General features: G+C 42.7%; 1 protein-coding gene across 2 annotated transcripts in view; it reads left to right on the top strand.

The window, feature by feature from the left end:
* Positions 1–23,435, top strand: part of SEMA5A (semaphorin 5A) — a 524,772-nt gene that overhangs the window by 473,257 nt on the left and 28,080 nt on the right. For both annotated transcript variants that reach the window (XM_037799396.1, XM_037799395.1), the window contains 2 exons: positions 11,669–11,894; positions 19,869–20,087. In XM_037799396.1, coding sequence (XP_037655324.1) covers positions 11,669–11,894; positions 19,869–20,087 — 445 coding nt within the window. The remainder of the gene's footprint in view (positions 1–11,668; positions 11,895–19,868; positions 20,088–23,435) is intronic.

Here is a 23,435-nt window from a genome sequence, read left to right as displayed (position 1 = left end):
CACAGTCAAGATAATTAGCATATCTATCAACCCACATGCTTCATCATTCCCTTTTGTAACCCCTCCCTCGTGTACCCCCTGTGCTCCCCAACCCTAGGTAACCACTGATCAGCTTTTTGATCCTAGACATTAATTTGTGTTTTCCATAATTATATATGAGTGGAATCATACAGTGTGCACTCTTTTTTCTCTGTCATCTTTAATGTATTTTCAGATTCATCTGTGTTGTTTGATATATCAATAGTTCATTCCTTCTGATTCCTTAATAGTATTTGATTATAAGGGTTTTGATGTTTTTAGCCATTCATCTGCTGATAGGCATATGGGTTGTTTCCAGTTTAGGGCTGTTGCAAGAAAATTCATGAATAAATGTATACACATACACTTTCCTTTCTCTTGGGTAAATATCTAGGAAGCAAAGGGCTAGGGTATATGGTAAGTATGTAACTTTTTAGGAAAGGGCCAGTTTTCCAAAGGGGTTGTACCTTTTTACATTCCTGCCAGCAGTGGATACGAGGTCATCTCACTCTAGATCCTCCCCAACATTTGGTATCATCAGATTATTTTGGATTTTAGCCATTCTAATAGGTGTGTAGTGGTCTACATGTGGTTTGATTTTAAATGTTTCCAGCAAGAAATGATGGTGAGCAGGCTTTCATATGCTTGTTGCCATCTGTAGAAACTTTTTAGTGAAGTGCCTGTTCAGCTTTCTTGCCCAGTTTTATATTGTTTCTTTTTATTGTTGAGTTTTAATTTTTAAAATATGTAATGGATACGAGTACTTTATTAGATATGTGATTTTTCTCACAGCCTGTGGTTTGTCTTTTCATTCCCTCAACAGTGTATTTCAAAGAGTAGAAGTTCCTGAATTTGACGAACTCTAATTTATCAATCTTTTTCCTTTTATGGATGGTGCTTTTGGTGTTTTAGCTAGGAAATCCATGCTTAACCTAAGGTCATACAGATGTTCTCCTGTGTTTTCTTCAGCAACTCTTATGGTTTTAGATATCAATCTGTGATCCATTTGAGTTAATTCCTATAGATGGAGTGAGTTATTGATTGAAATCATGTGTTTGCATATGGATACCCATTTGTTCCAGCACCATTTGTTGAAAAGTCTATACTTTCTCCACTAAATTGCCTTTGCACCTTCATTGAAAATCAATCATATAAAGGTAGGTCTATTTCTGGACTCTCCATTTTGTTCCTTTGCTCAGTCTTTCTATCTTGATGCCAGTACCACAGCATCTTGATAGCTGTAGCTTTATAATGAGTCTTGAATCAGATAGTGTAAGTCCTTCAGCTTTGTTTGTCTTTTCCAAAATATCTTGGCTATTATTCATAGATACTGTGCATCCTGTATGCGTTTTAGAATGAGCATTTACATTTCTACCAAAAGTAGCCTTCTGAGATTTTGATTAAGATTTGCATACTACAGATCACTTAGGAGAATATGGTAATCTTAACATTATTGAGATTTGGGGTCCATAAAGCAGTTGTCTCTCTCCAATTATTTAACAAAGCTACTAGAGTTAATACATGATAATATTTAATCTTTAAATCCTCTTTCAGTGTACAAGTCTTCACATATTTTGGCAACTTTATTCCTATGTATTTCATATTTTGATGTTCTATAAATGGTATCCTTTTGAAATTTTAATTTTTGATTGTTCATTGATAGAATTCACAAGAATGAAATCAATATTGTATATCAATCTTGTATTCTGCAACTTTGACAAATTAACTTATTACTTCTAGTGGCCTATCACATTTTTCACGCAGTCATATTGTTTGTGGATAAAGAAAGGTTTACTTCTCTTCCAATATATATGCCTTTTTTTCTTTTCTTTCCCGATTGCACTGGCTAGAACTGCCAGTATAATCTTTATTAGAAGTGGTAAGGACAGAAGATATCGCTACCTTGTTTCTGATATAGGTTAAAAGCTTTTAAGCTTTCACCGCTAAATATAATGCTAGCTGTATGTTTTTAATGAATACCCTTTGTCATAATTCAGGAAATCTTCTATTGCTAGTTGATTGAGAAGTTTTCATAAGAAATGAATTGTCAATTTCATCAAATGATTTTTCTGCATGTAATGAGATTTGGCAGTTACATGGTTTAGTCTCAAATTTTAACCCTAATTTGGCATTGCCAACACAATTCTCACCTAGTCATGATGTAGTATCCTTTTTATATACTTCTGCATTTGATTTAATTAAAATCTTGTTAATAATTTTTGCGTCTAAATTCATGGGGCTTATTTGTCTCTAATTTTCTTTCCTTTTAATAGCTGGTTTTGATATCAGAAAAATTGGCCTCATAGAACAACCTGAGATGTACTCCCTCCTTTTCAATTGTCTGCAAATATTTGGGAAGAATTGGTATTATTTCTTCCTTATTTTTCCATTTTCTTTACTTAATATGTTCAGTCTTTCTTCTAGCTCCTTGAATATATGGAAGACAGTCATTATTGTTTTAATGTCCTTGACTCTGAATTCCATCAGTTGTGTCATATCTGTATCAGTTTCAATTGTTTGATTTTTATCCTCATAATGGGTTGCGTTTTCCAGCTTCTTTGCCTACCTAGTAATTTTAGACACTGGATCAGATATTGTGAACTTTACCTTGTGTTCTGGGCACTTGTGTATTGCTTAAAAAAAGAAACGAAAAGAAAGCTAGCACTTTTTTTTGGAAAGCGATTAAGTTGCATAGAATAAATTTGACTGTTTCGGTAGTCCCTTGTAAGCTTTGTTAGTTGGGCCGGAAGCAGCACTTAGCTTCCCCACCACAGAGGCATGGCCCCTGCTGATCCTGTAAGGAGCACCCCGAGAAGTGTGGGGCTCCCACTCTTGCTCCTAGGAAGGAGCCCTCCTCCCGGCCCTGTGGGGGCCTCGAGCACTGTTCCCTCTAGTAGTCTCAGGTGGCTCGTCCTCCCCCCACCCCAGGTGTAGCTGCTTCACACACGCTCCTTGAGTTGTCCTCAGCTGAGTCCGTGAGGTGAGGGCCGCTGCCTAACTCTGGAGCTCTCTCTCTCTGCTGCGCTCTCCTTTCTCATGTTCTGCCCTCGGCCCTCCAGTCCCTTTGGCTCCCCCAAATCCCACCTCTGTCTCCCCAGCCGCGGACCCCCGTCTGGGACCCCCTCCCTGCACCACAGCCTGGAAGCCTGGTAGCACCAGAGGCTGAGGGGACGGTGGGCTCACCTCGTTTGTTTCCCACCCCTGGGGGAGCTCTGGCCTTCGCTGCCTGATGCCTTAAGAACTGCCGTTCCATAGACGTGTTCGGTTGTTTCTTGCGGGAGGGTTGACCTGCTTGCTCCGATTCTGGCTTGGTCAGAAGCAGAAGTCCCTCCATGACCTTTACCTTCTCTTACTTACTGGGTGGTGCTAATTTCCAGGACTTCCCGTCAGTCTTTGCTCTGTTTGCTACAGGCCCCTGAGGGCACAGGTCTGCGTCTATTATGTGCGTTAATACTGTGGCCCTTTGCAAGCGCAATTACATTACTTTCTCGTTTCTTTACTCAGAGTGGCATTCTGTCTCAGGGTGTCAATCTTAGATATTGCGGGAAAAAAAACTTGAACAATGCATATGGAAGCCACAAGTATCCATAAAAGAATAAATTTAGTTTCTGTCTCCAGCTTTTGGTGAAATTATTTTGAGGGTTTCTTACTATGTACTAAACATGTTGTATCAAAAATGTGCTTTTTTCCCCATCCTCTCTATTTTGCTTTTAACCTATGCAATTAGAATAATTTTACGTTTTCCAAAGGAGAAATGGAAAGCAACACTAGGGGCTCTTCTTCACTGTCTAAATTTACACCACAAATTCATGCAGATTCCACTCAAAGAGCCTTATTTGCGAATTGATCGATGTGATTCATCCATTTACCAAATAAATAGTGCTGTCGTATTCAAGATTGGGAATACAAAATAAATAAGACAAAGTTCTTTCTATTGACAAGCTGGCAGTCTTTTAGTGAAGACAGAATTATAAATAGACAACTAAATTTCAATGAGATACATGCTGTGGTTTTGTAATACTGGCCAGAGGCGATGGTGAACCAAATTACAAAAGAAGCAGTGGAGATAAAGAGGAGAGAATGCGCACAAGACAAAATCAGGAGGCCATTTGTACAGGACTTGTAGATGTGAGGGAGAACCAGTAAGTATATCGCCCAGGTTTCTGGATGAAACTTTTTTTATTTAATATTTTCCTGCAGAATATTAAGAACCTTATATAGCAAATAATAGTAATTAGCTCTCTTACATCCTTTTAAAATCATTTCTTTCTTTAGTATTACATGCAGTGCTTTTCAAGTACAATTCAAATTTGGATAGTTATAGCAGCAGTGAGCCAGTAGGTTGTAGATATATATTAATCTTACTAAGCCATTTAAGTAATTACTTTGTGATTACTGACCTCATAATTTTGCTCAGTAATATAAAGCAGACTGGTCCCACTATTTCTAAGTGTATCATAGTTTGATAGTTTAAATGCATGCATCATAGTCAAAACTCAGAAAGCAAGGAAAGGAAAAGTCCTGAGCCTAATGTTAAGTTTTGTATTAGGAGGAAATAATAAATGTAAAGAACAGACTTTGTTATTAGTGTAGATCTAATGATCATAAATTGCTTGTACCAGTTTGTATATATTATGACCCCAGAAAAAGCCATGTTCTTTGATGCATTCTTGTGGGAGCAGACATATTAGTAGGGATTAAGTTGGAACGTTTGGATTAGGTTGTTTCCATGGAGATGCGACCCACCCACTGTAGGTGATAACTCGGATTAGGTAATTTCCATGAAGGTGTGGCCCCGCCCATTTAGCTTCAGCCTTGATTAGTTTACCTGAGCACTATAAGAGCTCAGACAGAAGGAGCTCAGGGAGAAGCTGCAGCTTAGACAGACATTTTGAGGACAGCCGTTGAAAGCTGACACTGACATTTTGGAGAACGCCATTTTGAAATGCAACCTGGGCGCAAGCAGACACCAGCCACGTACCTTCTGAGCTAAAAGAGGTTTTCCAGATGCCGATGGTCTTTCTCCAGTGAAGGTACCCTATTGTTGATGCCTTACCTTGGACACTTTATGGCCTTAGGACTGTAACTTTGTAACCAAATAAACCCCCTTAATAAAAGCCAATCCATTTCTAGTGTTTTGCAAAATGGCAGCATTAGCAAACTGGAACACGGCTCTTCTTCAGACCCGAGCTGTGACCCCTCTGGGACCCATGGCATTTTGTCTGTTGGCGTGTCACTAGCACACAGACACTTGAGCCAGATTACAATATATTTGCCCCTCATCTGTCTCAAAAAACAAACTTCATCTCTGTAGACAGGTGATATTTCTAGTATGAGGAAACAAAGAGCTATTGGGAGAACCTTCTATCTCAGCTTATTATCCACGGAATCTATTGTGTAGGTGATGTGAACTTGGTAATGCTGAAATACCTCGACCTTTTCAGCTCCTGGACTCCTGCCCAGCCAACCTGGCACAGGGTGATCAATGGCAGGATGGAGACGTACGGCATTTTCAAACTGGAGATGACAGGACAGCCACACGATAGGCATGCGAGGTCCACAGAAGGGTTGTATTGCCTTCTGAGCCCACGACCTCCATGTCATGTGTAAAAGAGAGAGCGCACATGTGTTCTCTCTAGTTTTTCACACAACTGGGTTTATGGCATTTATTGGGGTTAGTTTTTCACTTAGGAGGCAGCATGCAAAAAAATGCCGTAATATAACATGCTATAAACAAAGGAAAATGAACTCATCCATCTTGCTAGTACCTGTTGGCGTGGAGATAAGGAGCACCAGGTTAGCCCAGGGAACGAAAGGTGAGAGGCTGTTAAATCAGGAAACCAGTGATGGTCTCTGCTCATATTTTCTGTTTAAAGCCTGTGATGCGTTAAACAGGAATGAGAGCTCCTGCTTAAAGAAACCTAATAGGAATCTTTAGAACAGCAACAAAAAAAAAGATTATAATAGGCTGCTAGGTAGAGTTGGTGGTGTAGACACACAGCTACTTTCTCTCTTTATGGAAACCTCCCGTGGCAGGTTGGATGGTGGCCCGAGATGTCCATCCCCTAATCCCTGGAACCTGCGAATGCTCCCGCAAATGGCACAAGGAACTGTGCAGATGTGACTGAGTTAGGGATGTCAGGATGGGAGGGTTGCCGTGGGTGGGGGGGCCTGATGGAATCGCAAGGGTCCTCATGGGGGGTGGAGGGAGAAGTCAGAGTCACAGGAGAAGGCAACGTGGTGTCAGAAGCAGAGAGAATGCAGCTCTGGAAGCCGGGAAAGGCAAGGAAGGGGAGAATCTCCCAGGGCTCTGGAGAGACCATGGACCTGCTGGCACCTTGGTTTTAACCTGGTGAACCCATTTTGGACATCGGCCCTTCCACACTGTAAGATGATGTTGTTTTAAGCCACCAAGTTTGTGGTGATTTTGCTGCAACAGCTGTCAGAAACTAGTCCACCCACTAATACAATATTAAAGGGAACTTGCTCAAGGCGTAAACCCATGGGACAGGGGAAAGGGACAAATAAACAGAAAACACTGCCATCTGCAGCATATCCAAGAAAACTGAATCCAAACCCCGCAGCGGGGGAGGATAGAGACTCCTCAGGACAGCTCAGGAATCAGCAACACTACAGGCTCTGGTAGAGGCAAAATAAAGTTTGGGTGGGCGGAATCTGCTAAAGAAGTTATCAGACCCCCAGATCCTCTCTGCCCCTCCATGGAGCAGCCTGGGCCTGCCCCTTCCAGCAGAAGCCTAGAGGTTTGTTCTTTGCGGAGGGAAACCGAGTCCCTGGACCAGCAGGCACTGGGCACAGTTGAACAGGACATTCTGGCCTGAGAGAATGACTGTCCTACTGGGTCTGGGGAGCCCAGCCCTCCTCCTCCACTTGGGTCCCGGACCCCGGCCGCGCAGCCTGCACCGTCCCAGCAGGGCGGGGACAGAGAACCCTCTTCTGGCCCCCAAGGAGCCCAGCTGAAGGACACTGGCAGGTCTTCATCCAAATGGCCCAGGCAGGTCACGCCACCAGCGACAAGCCCTCTGCCCCCCTCGGTGCCCAGACCTTCCAACTGAACTTTGTACCCCCCACTCTTAAATACGAACAGAAAACCAAGAAGGTCCAGACATCCAAAGTAAGCATCTGACATGAAAGATAGAGAACCTGGAGGACACAGAAGCCATGATGAAAGAAGAAAACCTCAAAAGAGTTATTATCATTCTCAAATAACAGGAAATAGTGCAATCAAGAAATGAAGAATGGCGTACTCCAACAAGGGAATAATTGAGAGCCAAAATAAATAAATAAAAGCTTTGGCATTTTTAAAATATGATAGCAGAGATGAAAATCTCAATAATGATTTTAGATGATAATATTGAATAAATCTCCCAGGAAGTAGAGTAATAAGAAGAGGTAGAATATATGCAATAAAAGATAAATTTAAAGGACGGGCCCAGGAATTCATATCCAAAAACAGAAGTTCCAGCAAGGGGGAAAAAAAAGAGTAAACGGGGAAGAAATAATCAACAAAAATCACCAAGAAAATTTCTAGATCCAAGGGCATCAGTTTCTAAATTGATATGGTTCACCAAGTGACCCAAACTTAAGTATAGGTGACATGTTAGAACCCTGGGGAAAAGAGATCACCCAGGATCCAGAGAGATCTTTTTTAAAGGTCACATGCAAAGGATTTGAAATCAAAGTAGCTTCAGATTTCTTAAAAGCAACACTGGAAGGTAGAACACAGTGGGACATTAGCTTCAGAATTCTGAAGGAAAATTATTCCCAGCTGAAAGTTGCTAACAATCTTTCAATCAAATTTGAGGGTAGCACAAAGATATGTGGAGCAATAATGGAAAGCATAAAACTGTCCCTTCTGAGCACCCTTTTTAGCATGATACTGGAGGATGTACTCCCCTTCAGGGAGACCGACCAAGAAACAGGAAGGCTTGGACTACAGGAAACAAAAGATGAACCTAGGGGAGAGGCGAAGGGCTCCCCACATGGAGGCGAGGGGGACACGGGCAGCAGAGCTGTACCCAGGAGAGGACAGCCAGGCCAGGTTGGAGCCGGTGGGGCTTTCTGGGAGGAATTTCTTAGGAATATGCAATCGATACCCTTCCTGACAGGGGTTGAATTAATGATAAGTTCATGGACTCTAAGCAGCCACCCCAGTACACAAGATAACTGTGGATAAAGGGAAGCAGACAAGAAATGAAAGCAGGCATCGTGTACCACCTAGCTCAGGGGTGGATAATGTCCTCTTAGTAATAATTGCAAATACTGGGTATCGAGCTAACCAAAATTCCACTGGACATATATTAAGATGACAGTGAAATGGGCAGGCTCCGTTAAAGTCATAGACAAAGTGAGTGGGATGTGGAGAAAAGAGCTAAATCCCCTTTTCTCTGTAGTGCCCAGTTAATGGGCCATGCTTAAGCCTGGAAAAATCAAGTCGTTAGCTATATGGAGAGAAATGCCAAAATATTCCTCTGAAGAGGTGCGGAAAGGATGGAGCAGTTTTCTTTTATGGAGTGAAGCTTACAGAGCTACTTAGTGCTTATTTTATATGTACATTTAACATTGATATAAAAAATCACATATGAAGTATGGCAATAACTGGGTGTGTTATGTTAATGGGTTTTCTCTCTAGTGAAATGTCCCTTCTCGTCAGATGGAGGGGTCGTGGCGTGGCGCTCTATCCAAGGCCAAGGCCTACATCCTTTCCATTTGGCCCTGTTTCTGGAGCCACAATGTTTAGAAATATGGCCAAATAAATCATTAAAAAGTGCTCCAAGCAGATTTAGTAATTATAGTCCTAAATTTCATCCTCCACTCCTGTGCTGGTTTGAATCTATTATGTACTCCACGAAAACCATGTCCTTTTAGTCCAGTCTTGTGGGTGCAGATTTATTATGGATGGGATCTTTTGATTAGATTATATCTATGGAGATTGACCCCTGCCCATTCAAGGTGGATGTTCCAGTTTGCTAAGGCTGCCTTTATGCAAAATACCAGAAATGGATTGGCTTTTATAAAGAGGGTTTATTTGGTTACAAAGTTGCAGTCTGAAGGCCATGAAAATGGCCAAATGAAGGTATCAACACCAAAGGAAGGCCAATGGCATCCGGAAAACCTCTGTTAGCTGGGAAGGCACGTGGCTGGCATCTGCTGATCCCAGGTTGTGTTCCAGCTCCAGTCTTCAGCTCCTGTGCATTCTTCAAAGTGTGTCACTTGGCTGCAGCACCTCCTTCTGTCTGTAAACACTTTTATAGGACTCCAGTGATTCAACTAAGACCTACCGTGAATGGGTGGGGTAACACCTTCATGGAAATTATCCAATCAAATCTCACACATAGTTGATTGTGTCACATCTCTGTCCCGGCCTGCGGGACGATCAACCGAGGCTCCAGCTCCTGCGAGGGAAGAATGGTATGGGACAAGAGACACGAAGAACGACAGCAAGACAGGTTTCCGATCAAGCTGCAAAACTTTATTGAAGAGGCAGGGTATATATACTCTAAGGTAGAGGGAGTGGCTAGTACCAACGGGTGGCGGCCTAAGATTGGTGGCTGCAAAGGCGGGTGGCGGTCTAGGATTGGCTGCTGCTGTTGCTAGGGCGGATGGCAGATGTAAGGCTAGCACAGGATTGGTGGCTACTGTTGCTGGGGTAGAAGGCAGGTAGTAAAGCTAGCACTCTAGGTGCAAATCTTAGGCGCGAACAGCTATCACTTCCGTAGAAGGCTGAGGGCAACTTAAGCCGCTATTGCATCAGCCCCAGCGGCCATGTTGCATATCTCCGGCATCGCTGAGGGTGGATTTTATACATGCTACCTTAATCGTCCCCAACACATCTCCATGGAAACACTCAAAGGATTCCAACCTAATCAACACTAACATGTCTACCAACAGAAGACTGCTTCAAAGAACCTGGCATTTTTGGGGGCATAATACATCCAGACCAGCACAGCGGGTCTTAATTAGTTTACTGGCATCCTCTATGAGAGGCCAAAAGGCAGACTTTGAAGAGCGCTCAGAGACCTTTAGAGAGAAAACACCCAGAGACATTTTAGAGACAGCTGTTGAAACTAGAATGAGGAGAGAAGCTAAGAGATGAAATACAGAGTTTTCCCCAGAGAAGCTAAGAGAGGACCTCCAGATGCTTAGAGAGGAATGCCCTGGGAGAAATAAGCAAGGACACACAGGAACTGAGAGAGAAGCTAAGACAGACACCTAGAGGCCCAGAGACATTTTGAGGAAAGCAACAGAAACCAGAAGCTAACCCCAGGAGAGGCCCAGCAGGCTCCGGCCATGTGCCTTCTCATGCGACAGAGGAGCCCCAGATGCCATCAGCCTTTCCTCAGAGAAGTTGTCATCCTATTGATGCCTTAGTGGGGACATTTTTATGGCCTTAGTACTGTAAATTTGTGAACTAATAACCCTTGTTATAAAAGCCAATCCATTTCTGTTTTTTTGCATTTTGGCAGCTTTAGCAAACCAAAACAACCAACACATAATAAGTCCCATTTGCCAGACCTTCGAATCCACTGTAGCTGTGCAGTTACCCACAGCCATCCCAGTGCCTCACAAGGGAGGCATCTGATAGGAAGGGAAGGGAGGAGAGACTGAGCAATGCCAATTAACTATTTCAGGTCATCGAGGTATAGACTGTGGAAATGATGAGAAACTTCTTATAGCTGAAAAACTATCATGTATCAAGTTATCATTTGCATATACTACTACACTAATACTTTGAATCTATAATTACAGAGCTTAAAATATTTGTTCACTGTTGTGTGGTCTAAAGTGCAAGTTCTTGTTCCATCATTTTATGTTTAATCTCTTAGAGAAAACAGCTAAACCTGACATCAGAATAATCAGTATTTTCAGTTATATCTTAAGTAAAAGGAGACGATTGTTATGTGATAATTTTTGTTCAATACAATTATGTTTATTGTCTCATTCTCACTGTTGACTCAGGAGAAACTGTGCAGATTACTTTTGGAGTTGACTTGAACCCTAAATATTCTGTTAAAAACTTTTTCAAAGAAAACTGCATCACCAATAATCATCAATATAAAGGGTTTACTGAAAGAAAACTGCTCAAGCAGAGAGAGCTCAAACCCAAGAGTCACAAAATAGTTAACAAGTTACAACTACAAGAGGCAACTAGGGGATTTCCAAAGGGGAAGTTAAAATAATTCATTGACATTTAGGTTCCTCATTATATAGAAGGGCCTTAAAACGTGTGGAATAATCAAAGATTAGTTATTACAGTATATTTGTCTATTTCTAAGAGACTATCTCTAGTAGACCGTGACCAGTTTATTTCTAATTGTTGCATAAACTGCAACTCTTGCAGGATACATTCTGTATTTTCAGAAAGCCCCACTTTTGTTTTTTAACACTTTAGAAAAGTCCCTGTAAACTTCTCAGAAAAGGGGTGGCGTTCAGCAACACCAATGCAGGCATCCAATTTATTTTACTTAACAGCCTAATTGAGTATAAACGTGTTAATTTTTTTGTCGAGTAGCTGAGTGTCCCAGGAGCTGACGTTCTGCAGAGTCCTGCCCTTGGCTGAAGGGAAGACGCCCCTGAGGGATTGCCCCGTGCATGCTGTGTGATAACCCACCCCCTGCGCCTTCTCTCCCAGGAGTACCAGCCCTGCAATACCAACCCGTGCCCCGAGCTGAAGAAGACCACGTCCTGGACCCCCTGGACGCCCGTCAACATCTCCGACAACGGCGGTCACTACGAGCAGCGGTTCCGATACACCTGCAAAGCCCGCCTGCCCGATCCGAATTTGCTGGAAGTGGGAAGACAGAGAATTGAAATGCGGTACTGTTCTAGCGACGGCACCAGCGGCTGCTCCACAGATGGTGAGTAGGGACTGTGCAGGACCCACCGGCTGGGCCGTCAGCTCGCTTCCCTGGAAGGGCCTTTGGTGTTACCTCTTATGTCGCAGAGGAGCAAGAGGGAATTTTTCTTTTTGCTATTTTATGGTTTTGCAATCTTTACGACAATGACTGCTGTAGAGCAGAACTGACTTTATAGCAAATTGATGGGAAGACCCTGACTGTAGGAATTTAGTGATATTTTGTGGTGGCCCTGTGACTTCAACCCCTAAAATGACACTATAGCTATTATAGGCCCAGAGCGGCTTGTGGGAGATTTATTTAGCCTTGGAAAATATATTGAGGAAGGCTCTGTGGTCTTCCATGGTTCTTCTGGCACTAGATTGTAAGGTGTAAATAAGCTTTTACTTTATCCGCAAAACGGATGAAGACAATGGAAGTGGATTTTTTTATTAAGACCCATAAAAGGATCTTTCTGTTAAAAAGTACAGAGTGCTAGAATCCTATAGTAGGCTTTGAAATCGCTTTGCCCCTCATAGTTGTGCAAATCCCTTGAATGCCATGTTCATCACATGGGGAAAGCCGGAGGTTGGGCAGAATTGCTGTCTGCCCTCTGCTCAGTCACCTCAGGCGGCTCCCTGCGTCTCCCTGGAGCTCAGCTGTCCCAATGTGGAAGGAACGGGGTGAGCCGGGGGTGCCAAAGAGCTTCGTTCTCCACCCCCCTCTTCATCTCCTTGCATTCTCATCCAATTTAACGAAATCTCTCCCCATTCTAAGAAGAAAACAGATGTTTACAGATGGGTCCTTAGAGCACTGTGGGAAGAGGACGACAATATAATGTCTTGCCCTAGACCGTCTCAAACATTTCTCGGCAATTCTAGGTGTATGATTTTGCTTTATTCCATCAATATGAATGTGACATAAAAGGACAGGCAATTTTCACATCATTTCCAGAGAAGCAGCCTTAGTCCCAGAGAGCTTGGCCTTGACGAATGCCCCAGAACTGGTGAGTCTCCTTGTTGGACGACGTGGGTGGATTTTTCTCTTCACGCTCTTGACTCGACAGTCTCTAATCTGGGTGCGATAAATTCGTGGAGGTGCAGGAAGTCTGTGAGGGAAGCTGTTAGGCAGAGTGAAGGCCACCAGCTACACACGTCACAATCACTGCACCTTCTCCTGAGAGCTGGTTAACAGCTGAGGGAGGCTTGAAGCTGCCATCCTGGAGGTGGTTCAGGAGTTGCCATCAGGAGCCACTTGCTTTAAAACCGACCGTGCTTCCTCTTGGCGCTGCTGTCACTGACATCAGTTCTCTCCTAATCTCAAGCAATTCTGCTCGCTGTAGTTTAGTGATTATGCAGATTTGTTAATGGTTTCTTTAAAAAAAAAAAAAAAGACTACTTTAGTCAAGGACTTTATTGAATAAATCTACAACTTAAAACAAATAAATAAAACTCACCATATTAGGGTTCTCCAGAGAAACAAAACCAACAGGAGATAAATAAAAAGAGATTTAATTTAAGGAATCGGCTCATACAGTTGTGGAGGCTGGCAGGTCTGAATTCCATAGAGCAGGGAATTTCTGGTAAAAACAATATCAAAGTCTTGAGTCCAGAATCCACTGGGGAGGCCAGCAGGTTGGAAACTCAAAGAGGAATAGATGGTGTAGTCTTGAGGCAGATTTTCTTCTTTACTTTGTGGTGATTGGAGTTATATACCCCAGGAAAACATGTTCTCAGTCTTAATCCATTCCTGTGGGTGTGAACCCATTGTCAATAGGACCTTTTGATGAGGTACTTCAGTTAAGGTGTGGCCCAGCCCAGTCAGGGTGGGTCTTAATCTTATTACTGAAGGCCGTATGGGGAAGGCCACAGAGAGAGAAGCCACAGGGCACAGCCAGATGCTGGAAGTCAACAGAACCAGGAATAGAAGCCAGGAGAGGCTGCCGTGTGCATTGCCACATGACAGAAAAGCCAAGGACCAAGGACTGCCAGCAGCCAGCCCCAGAATATCAGTGTTCTGGGAGAAAACATCACCTTGATGACACTGTGATCTGGGATTTCTCCTAGCCTCAAAACCAGTGAGCCAATAAATCTCCATTGTCTGAGCCAACCCATTGCCTGGCATTTGTTTTATCGGCTAGGAAGCTAAAATACTCTGGAACCCTTGGTTCTTTGCTGTAGAGGCCTCCAACTGATTGCATGAGGCCCACCCAGATTACTGAGGGAAGTCTCCTCTACTTAAAGTCAAAGGATTATAGATGCTGACCCCATCTACAAAACACCTCCATGGCAATATCTAGGCCAGTGTTTGACCAAACAACTGGACACCATATTTTAGCCAAGTTGACATATCAAATGAATCATCATACCTTCCTTAAGTTAAACCAAAATGATAACCAGAAGCAATGGACATCAAGACCTTGCTCCCATATCTTCCCTCCAGCTCCCTAAAAGGCAGTGTCCTGCATTCTCTAGGACCTAGGGGTCTTGAGTCCGGCTGCCTGGATTAAATTTAAGACTCTACACCCTATTAGCTGTGTGACCTCAGGCAAATTACTTAACTTCTCTGTGATTTGAATCCCTCATCTGTAAAATGGGGATCATAATTTTAGATTCAATGAATTGATATATGTAAAAAGTTTGCAATAGCGTCCAACCCAAAGTAAGCACACAGTTATCCATACTGGTTTTTGCTACACCTGTATTGATGGCAAACTAGGTCACTAGAAGCTTTACTAAGAAACATTGGGAAATTTCATGTGAGGCAGTTTTTTTTTTTTAAACCTGCTATGCAGTAAGATTATAAGGCTTAAGACAAGCAGGAATTGTGAATTTATCTACAATGTAATTGTTTGTTTCCATGTCCAATAAAAATCCAAATGGAACCTTTGTATCAAGAGACACTTTTCCTAGAGACAAAGCCGAATTTCATTACAACAGTAAGACAGCATAGGGTGCTATTTAATGTTTAAGCAGCATCTTCCTTCCTGTGCTGACTCAAGGCACAGCCACTCTCCCGGGAGCTCACACTCTTGTTCTAGCTCTCTGTCACCACGGCGGTCACTCTTCTGGTTACCTGATGGGTTCATGGCAGGTGACCAACTTCTTTCAACAGGTTGAAGAACAGACAAGCAAATTAGTCTCACCTCAATGAATGCGGTGAATCGGGAGGGCAGCCCCATGCTAAAGAATAAAATTTAAGTTTTTAAAATGAGTTTGAAATTTACAAAAGCAATAACACCTAATTCTGGCCATTGCTATTTCCTCACAGTTGACCATGCCCCGCTTTTGGTACATGAGTGGTTAGCGGACTACCATCTGCAGTGAAAACCTTATACTTCCTCTTTAGCCTATTTACTAAGTTTCTCTAGATTGTCTTAAAACTAATTCACTTTAAAATATCATTGTATTTGGAGTAGTGATTTCTCCATTTCTTCACAAATGAAAATTAAATGACTCGTTCAAATGACTTACTCGACTTACTCTCCTCTTTCACCAGCCAGTATGTTCCAGGGATGTGCAAGTCAATTCCTGAGAAAAGCTAAAGAAGCAACAGATTAAAAAGTGCCTATTATAACTGAATGTATGCTAACTGATAAAGAAGAATTGAATTTATGAAAATACCAGATTTGAGCTTTGAGGAGGCCAAAGAAAATATAAACCAAACATGATGTCTCTCTGTACATGTAACTAAATTGTGTAGTAGTAAATTCCACAGGTAGAAAATAAGAAATGCTAGAATAAATATTATTTGTATATAGTCTATATATTTGTGTGTATATATATGAATAAATAATATTGTATTAATAAATCCAGTCTATAGATAAGTAAGTATAGATCAAGTATATAAACATATTGTGGATACTAATATATTCTACCAAGACTCTTAGGATGAGATTTGGAGGACTTTTGTGACCATCTCCTCTATGTTAGACCCCACATGATACATTTTTATTTCATATTACTCTTAATAATCTTGAAAAGTATTATGAAGCCCATTTTACAGTTGTAGAAAATGAGGATTCAGAGTTTTCATATGCCAGATATGACACTGAGTAGTAGTTGAGAGAGCTGAGATTCAAATGTCCATCTGAATCCAAAATATTTGAGTGCCTTTCGCTCCTGATCATAGCTGAGTAACTTCTATTGAGCCAGTTTTATTACATGTATCTCTAAACTCTGGGGAAAATGATTCTTTTTTTGTTTTTGTTTTTTTTTTTTAAAAAAAAAAGCTGCATAAAGGCACTGGAGAGTAACCCCAAAGCAGGCAGATTCTGGAAAATGCACACATTGTGTGATTTCTCCATTTTTTGTATGACTTGTAGCCTGAAGGCAAGCCCCAGCCTGCCCCATTCAGGCCATCTAAAACTCTTGTTGAACTCCACAGTCTTACTGCCTCAGAGAACATCATGGCAACCACAGCATCTAGGAAATGAGAAGGCTAATTCCTAAATGAAGAATGTGAGAGGCAGCACTCCAAATTCTACATATACATTCTACACAGATCCCTGGCTCTTGGCTGAACCTCACATGCCCAGAACAGATCCGAATGCACAGCCTGGCTAAGATTAAAAGACCTGGAGAGGTATTAAGTTGCTACAGGACAGAGTTTAGCATTTCAGTTCAGCATATTAACTGACTGATAAAGTAGAACAAAGTAAGACAAAAATCAGTACTCATCAGAGGAACATAACAGCATCCAGAGTCTCTACATTGTATAGTTCACATTGTGTAGGATATAATCCAACATGTCTCTGCACAGAAGGTATCAGGAAAATATGACTTATATTCAAGAAAAGACAATCAACAGAGCCAGCCCTGAGGTAACCCAGAAGTTGAAATTATCAGACAAGCATTTTAAAGCAGCTCTTATGACTATGCTCACGGGTATAAAGGAAAATATGCTGGTAATAATGAGAAAGATCATAAATTTTACTAGAGAAATAGAACTGTAAAACACAACTAAATGGAAATTTTACACATGAAAACTATAATAACTGAAATAAAATAATTCACAGGATGGAATTGTAATTATAAGAAAAGTGCACTGGAGATAACAGAAGAAAAGAGTCAGGGAACTTGAACAAAGATCAATAGAAATTATCCAGTTTGAAGAACAGAGAGAAAAAATAAATTTAAAAAATGAATGGGACTTCACATAACCCATGGGGAAATACCCAAAGTTACTGGATTTCTAGCAAAAGAAAAGAAGGAGATGTTACCACTCTTTTCTAAATCAGAAACCTGAGATGTTTGTCTTAGGGTTTTTTTTCTTTTTTTTGGGGGGGGGCGGTTTGTATGATTTACGTGATGCTTTTATTCTAAGAGCAGGTATGTATTTTGACTTTTAAAAGCCTTTAATCTGATCTATAGAAGCTCTTGTAAGTGAAAGCCTCTCACTTGTATTTATGAGACTGATAGAAATCTGAATCTCATCCCAGAACAAATCTATCCTTTTCAAGATTCTCCTTAGAGGAGCAGCTGCTTTTTTCCCTGAAGCCCATCGCCTCAAGGTGCACTGACAGAGAACCAGCACAAGGAAAGTGATGTTTCAGATAAAGCAAGCAGTGTGGGTCGTGGATGTGAATAAAGCAAGGCCACTCTTAGATCTTAAGCGTTTTCTGTCTCTTAAGAAGGACTTCACATAAAGGATATTTTTCCTAATCTGAACATTTTCCTCCACATATTATATCTCATCTTCTACTTAAAGATTTGAAAATTGGAATTGAGAACATAAGGCACCTTGCCTTTATTTCTTTGCCTTAATATGTTTTCATCAGTAATAATTGTATTTTCTTAATTACGTAGCTTACTTCACTCCCTAACGTGGCCAGTGGGGAGTGTGAGGTTGCTGCGGGGTGTTGAAAGGCTGCTGTGATGTAACTTTAATTAGAAAGTTATGGAAAACTTGTACAGCAATGTTTAGTTTCCTTTGACTTGCTATTTGATCCTGTAGGGACACCAGCACTGATGGAACAGTCTTCATTGCTTCTTTCACCAGACATGAAAAGCGAGAAAAGACATTCCCCTCTCTATTTTCCCAAAACCCTGCTGTGCTTTGAGTAACAAATTGGGACAAAATATATATAATGAGATATCCAGAGATAAGTAACTGAAGACCCATTTTGAAGATGTGCATGTCACAAGGACTGGTATGCTCTCCAATTAGCGTTGCCGGAAAAAACACAAATTTGAATTTCCGATGTTTTTCAGAATATTTCTACTGGAAGTATGTCCCTTGAACTTTGTAGTATGTATGTGCCCCATGCGATTGTTTTACTATGAGCATGTCCCCTGCAATTATTTATTATAAGTATGTCCCATGCAATAGTTGAGACATAATTATACTAAAAATATTATTTGTTGCTTTTCTGACATTCTAATGTAACTGGGCATCATGTTTTTGTATTTGGTCTCTCCAATGCATTCATTCACTACTTTACTTTCAGAGTAGGCTATACCATATCTTATTTCTCATGACATCAAATTTTAAAAGAGAAAATGAATTACGGTGTTTCTTTGTACATTGTTTTAATTCTACCCTCTGAACATATATTTTTTATTCCTTCCATTCTCAGATACATACAAAACCAAAGCTGATTATTTGTTTTAAATGTTAGAAAAATAAACTAAGGAAAAATTCAATACAGATTTATAAAAGATATCCTATATTTCTTATACTGGCATATGATGGGTATGGCTTTAAAAAGGACTTGGACCTTTCTGTGACTTAATGGCTTCAAGTTCTAATGATACCACCATCCATGCTTTCGGTATTGATATCAGGTAAATGCAAAATTGGTCCTTGCCTCTGGCCACACAAGATGGGACTTAATTGCACTTGGTTGCTCTTTATTGATTGACCTCAAAGAGCTGGCTCATAACAGAAAGACACTTGTAGTCTGTTTTCTCCAAAGAATATCCTGCCTGCATTTCTGAGCCGGGGTTTTGAAACAGACAACAAACAAGCTTAACAATGGATCTGCACCTTGGTACTTTTACCTCCTCACGACCACACTTCCCCAGAACGTTGTTGCCTTCTCCAAGAGTTATTACAACCTGCATCACATTGCCCGTGTTTGAGAAAATTATAAAGTATTTTTCAGTATCATAGGCATTTTAACTAAAATGAATATTAGTTTCGACTGTGGCTAATGAAATAATTTAGCAAGTGTAATGTGCTCAGAGCAACACTGACACAAGTATTCCAAGCCTGTTAGCTGTCATTCCTCCCACAACTCCCCCTCATCCCACTGCTGCTGCTTGTACAGTGGCTGCTCCTGGAAAACACATTCTGTTAGTAAGTGTGCTCTGAACCTCAGGGGAGCGTGTGCTATTTGACAAGGTCATCCGAGGATAGGTTCAATTCTGGGACAGGAGCATAGCCTGGCTCCAGAACAGACACTTGTCTCCATGGCCCATGATTCAGCAATAGTTAGCTCTGCTCCTTTCATCACTGTCCGTTCACTTTTGAAAGGTTAGCAAGTAAAGAACAGGTTTAGCAAGGGTCTGAAGCATGTTTCCACTTTTCCAGCTGGGTGGCTTTAATGGCATGCCCTACTGCACGTGTAGAAGGGCCTTTAAACTCCAGCTTTATTTCAGAGCACATCTGCAGGTTGCAAGGCTCTTGCTTGCTTGTTGGAGAATTCCCGAGGGAAGTTGAGGAAGTTGTATTTTCTTTGTAAGAAGTGTTTTCTTAGAAAAATATGTCAAACTAGAAATATAAGACCTATTACTTTGTAAGGATTTTGCCACATTCAAAAATTGAGTTCTCATCGACAACCTTATTTAAGACAATTGCACAAAAATAAGCTGGAGTTATAGGAGGTTGTCACTCAGTGGTAATTTTTTTTTGGCTTCAACTGAATTTGAGGATTTTCAACTGAATGTGAGAGTGTTCTTATAGAAATAAAGCAGGGGGCGATCCAAAACAAATGTTAGCATGGCCGTGTTACTCGGAGAACTCCTGAGAGAATCACATCTGGCCTCTCCCTCGCAGGCCTTTCCAGCGACTTCCTGCGAGCCGGGAGGTACTCGGCCCACACCGTCAACGGGGCCTGGTCGGCCTGGACCTCCTGGTCCCAGTGCAGCCGCGACTGCAGCAGGGGCATCCGGCACCGGAAGCGCGTCTGCAACAACCCCGAGCCCAAGTACGGTGGGATGCCTTGCCTGGGCCCCGCCCTGGAGTACCAGGAATGCAACATTTTGCCCTGTCCAGGTGAGTGGACCGAGGAACCCAGAAAAGATCTGAGGAATCGGGGGCCTCGGAAGGCCGCCTAATTTTGTGAGGCCCAACCGGCTTCCCTGGCCTTGTGTTTGGCTTCTTTGTTCTTAGTGTACGTCTCCAGCGATGTCATCCATCCTTCCGGCCAGTGGTAAAACCCTTCCTCCAACCCTCACCTGCAGCCTTAGTTTCCTGGATGAAACGGTCCCCTTGGGACCTCATGGGCCCCGAACACATTCGCCTTCAGGGCCCTCTTCCTCCATAAAAGATATGTGTATAAAAATTATCATTTCCCATTGCATTGGTATAAAGACAAATACGATATGGGTTTGATTATATATATTATTTCCTTTCTGATTTTAAAAGAAATTAACATTCTTGTGAGCCCCATAAGAGTTGTGGACCTAGTAGACGAGTCGGCCCCGGTGACATAGTCTGGAGGGACCAGCCCTGAAATAAGCCCCTTCCCTGACTCTCCCAAGCCTCCTGGGACCACCCCGTGTACCTCCTAGACCCTTTCCTGGGCTTCAGTTACCAACTGTAACCAAACAGGGCCAGCCAAGCAAGTCCCTGGTTTCCATTTTGTCTTCCTTGTCCAGGAGAATATGCCCTTGTGAATTAGGTCCTCAAAAGACCCACACTCCCCTCCACCAGGGGACTGACAGAAGCTGTTTTGTCTGGGTCTCTCTTCTCAGACCTGACTTGCATTCCAGAGAATTCCCAAACAAGGGGAGGGTTATTAAAAGAGCCCCCCACCCAAAGCTTTGTTTGCTGACACCTTCCTAAAGACTTCCCAATCTTCCCCTTAAATATTCCAAGCACAGTCCTTGAAATCCCCCTGCCAGGGCTCTGAGCAGGGCCCACTCACCTGCCCCTCACAGCTCTACCCCCACGTCTCAGCTGTCACCCATGCTGCTGGGCTAGTGGCAAGATGCAGTGGCCTCGTCAGCAAAGGATCCACCGAGCTTGCCTTTGGGAACCACGGCAGCTGCACTCAGCAGGCTGCTCCTGAGATGAGTGTTGACGGACAGATAGGAGTTGGCCAGACAGACAGTGGGGTGGGCAATGAGGTGGCCTTCCAAGTATTAGGCACAACATATGAAAAAGGCACAGGATCTTAGTATCTTTTCCAGTGGGCATTAGCAACATTCTGAACTTAAACAAGGAACTGTGGCAGGTCCTCGTAGCATCTGTTAGATGGATGGAAGGATGGATGGATGGGTGGATGGATAAAAATGTATATTAACCTGAAAGTGTACATGTCCCAGCTTTGTAGCTCAGGCTTCCATACTTTTCCCGCTCCCTTGCCTGTGCCGTTCCTCCTGGGATGTTTCAGCCTGAATTTCTGCAGCCTCAGGAGAATCCTCCCGCTGACCATCCTTCCAGCTTTCTCAGCCAAGCTGATGCGGGGGCGCTGGGAAAGGTCGCTGAGCCGATTCTTTCCCACAGCCTCCAGCATGGAGAATGTAATTGTTCCTCCCCCGTGTGCTGTGAGGGAGCCAGGAATAGGTGACATCATTAGAGTAGGGCCCCCTCTATAAATAGGAGCCAGGCGGGAAGGCCTGGGAATGTCGGGATCCTTTCACCCACCCTCGCCTCCCCGAGCTCCAGGCTCAGCTCCTCACAAAGGCTCAGAGGCTGCGGCGGCCCTGGAATGCAAAGGGGCACTGTCCCATCTCGGGGACACTTCACTGAGAGGACGTATCTGTCAGCTGTCTTTATTTTGGTTGATTTGGCAGTCAAGCCAGTACAATTCTATGTAACCTTAACATCTTGAAATAGCTCTGTCCGCATTTCTTTACCAAAACCGAGATTCCATAGACTGTTGTGGAGTTACTCAGTGTGGCCAGCATCACTTTCCCCTGGGAGTGGGTAAGTTCAGGGTTCTGGATGGTGCCAATATCCACCCTCTCTCCCACCTCCTAGAAAATTCCACAACATATGTCAAGATGTAACTCAGCAAGGAGGGTTTGGAAGCCCTCCAGGGCTGGTGGTGCTGTGCGGCACAGCCCATCAGGAGGCCCACGGTAGGGTTCTTTGTCCCTGTTTTAGGACTCTCTCCTTCCTGTTACTTTACTCTTGTTTGGCCATATCGTGTCCACCTTATTTTTCACCTTCTCTGTTGTTTAACGCATATCTTCACCTATGTACTTTATACCCAAGACTGAGAAATAGCTTGGTCTTTCTTCTTGGTCTTTCTTTTTCTATCTGTTTCCCTGAGTGCATGTTTGATTCAACACTAAGGTCTCTGAACCCTGGCTAGCAAAGGCAGAGGTGACAGATGGCTTTTTGTTGCTAAGGAATCTTCAAATAAGATGAAAGCAACTTCAGGGTTTTATTCAGACCCCATAAAATGTAACACAGTAAGCACAGTCCTTTCATCAGACTTAACTAAGATGGTTCCATTTTGTCACTATTAGGAAAAAAAAAAGTCTGAGGGTGCAGGTACACTGAGTGGAATGGAATGGAAGGACAGACCATTTGAGTCAAGATTCAGAAAGTGTGCTGGTGTGTATTCTGGGGATACCTTTTATTAGATACCTGGCGTGTGCTGAGAACACTCTGTGCCTTTCCATCATGAAGTCCTTGAGTCCACAACTGTTCCCAAAACTGCAAGTTTACAGGAAAGGTGTCAGTCCTGTCTGGGGGTGCACTGAGGCTGTGGGGGGAGCAGGAATGTCATCCCAGGGGATCTTCGGAGGAGCCTGAGGTCCAGCTGTCCCCCGTGCAGACCCTGGCAGTCCGAGGGAACAGACAACACAGGACTTTACATCTGTGACCACACATGGGATGCCTGGCGCTCAGATGGTAGTTATTTGATTTTATTCTGCTCTTTAGGTTGCTAGTAACTGTACTTTTCATGGTTGTCATTGTTATTATTTTACTCTAGTGGTAGAGTATTCAGCTAGAATTTCTAGAACAGGATTTTTTATCCTCTTCTGTTGAGTTACTTAATCTATAACTTATATTTTAATTTCAAAAGAAATCCCCTAGACTGAATTGCTTTGATTCCTTGAGTGAAGCCTGCATCTGAGATATGGGGTACTTCTCTGATCTTTTCTATGAGCCAGCCTTTCTTGGGCTAAATCAGATAGTGATCCATGTGGCTTTTAGCAACATGCAAAGAGTTAGGTGAAACCCTCACGCTGTGGTTATGTGCCTGGTTTTGTCTTCAGCCGGCCAGTGGCATAGGTGCAGCTCCACCACTCACAGGTGCCACGACTAAGTGTGGTGTGACTGGACTCACCGGGTTCTAGAACATTCCAGGGCGGTTGTGAGGACTGCACTTTGCAGGTGCTCGAACATTTAGAGCAATTACTGTGGTTGTTGCTGTTATTGTCA

This window comes from Choloepus didactylus, chromosome 11 (assembly GCF_015220235.1).
Source record: "Choloepus didactylus isolate mChoDid1 chromosome 11, mChoDid1.pri, whole genome shotgun sequence".
NCBI classification, from domain to species: domain Eukaryota; kingdom Metazoa; phylum Chordata; class Mammalia; order Pilosa; family Megalonychidae; genus Choloepus; species Choloepus didactylus.
The sequence above is the reverse complement of the archived record's forward strand: the minus strand, read 5'-3'. Positions and strand labels throughout refer to the sequence as shown.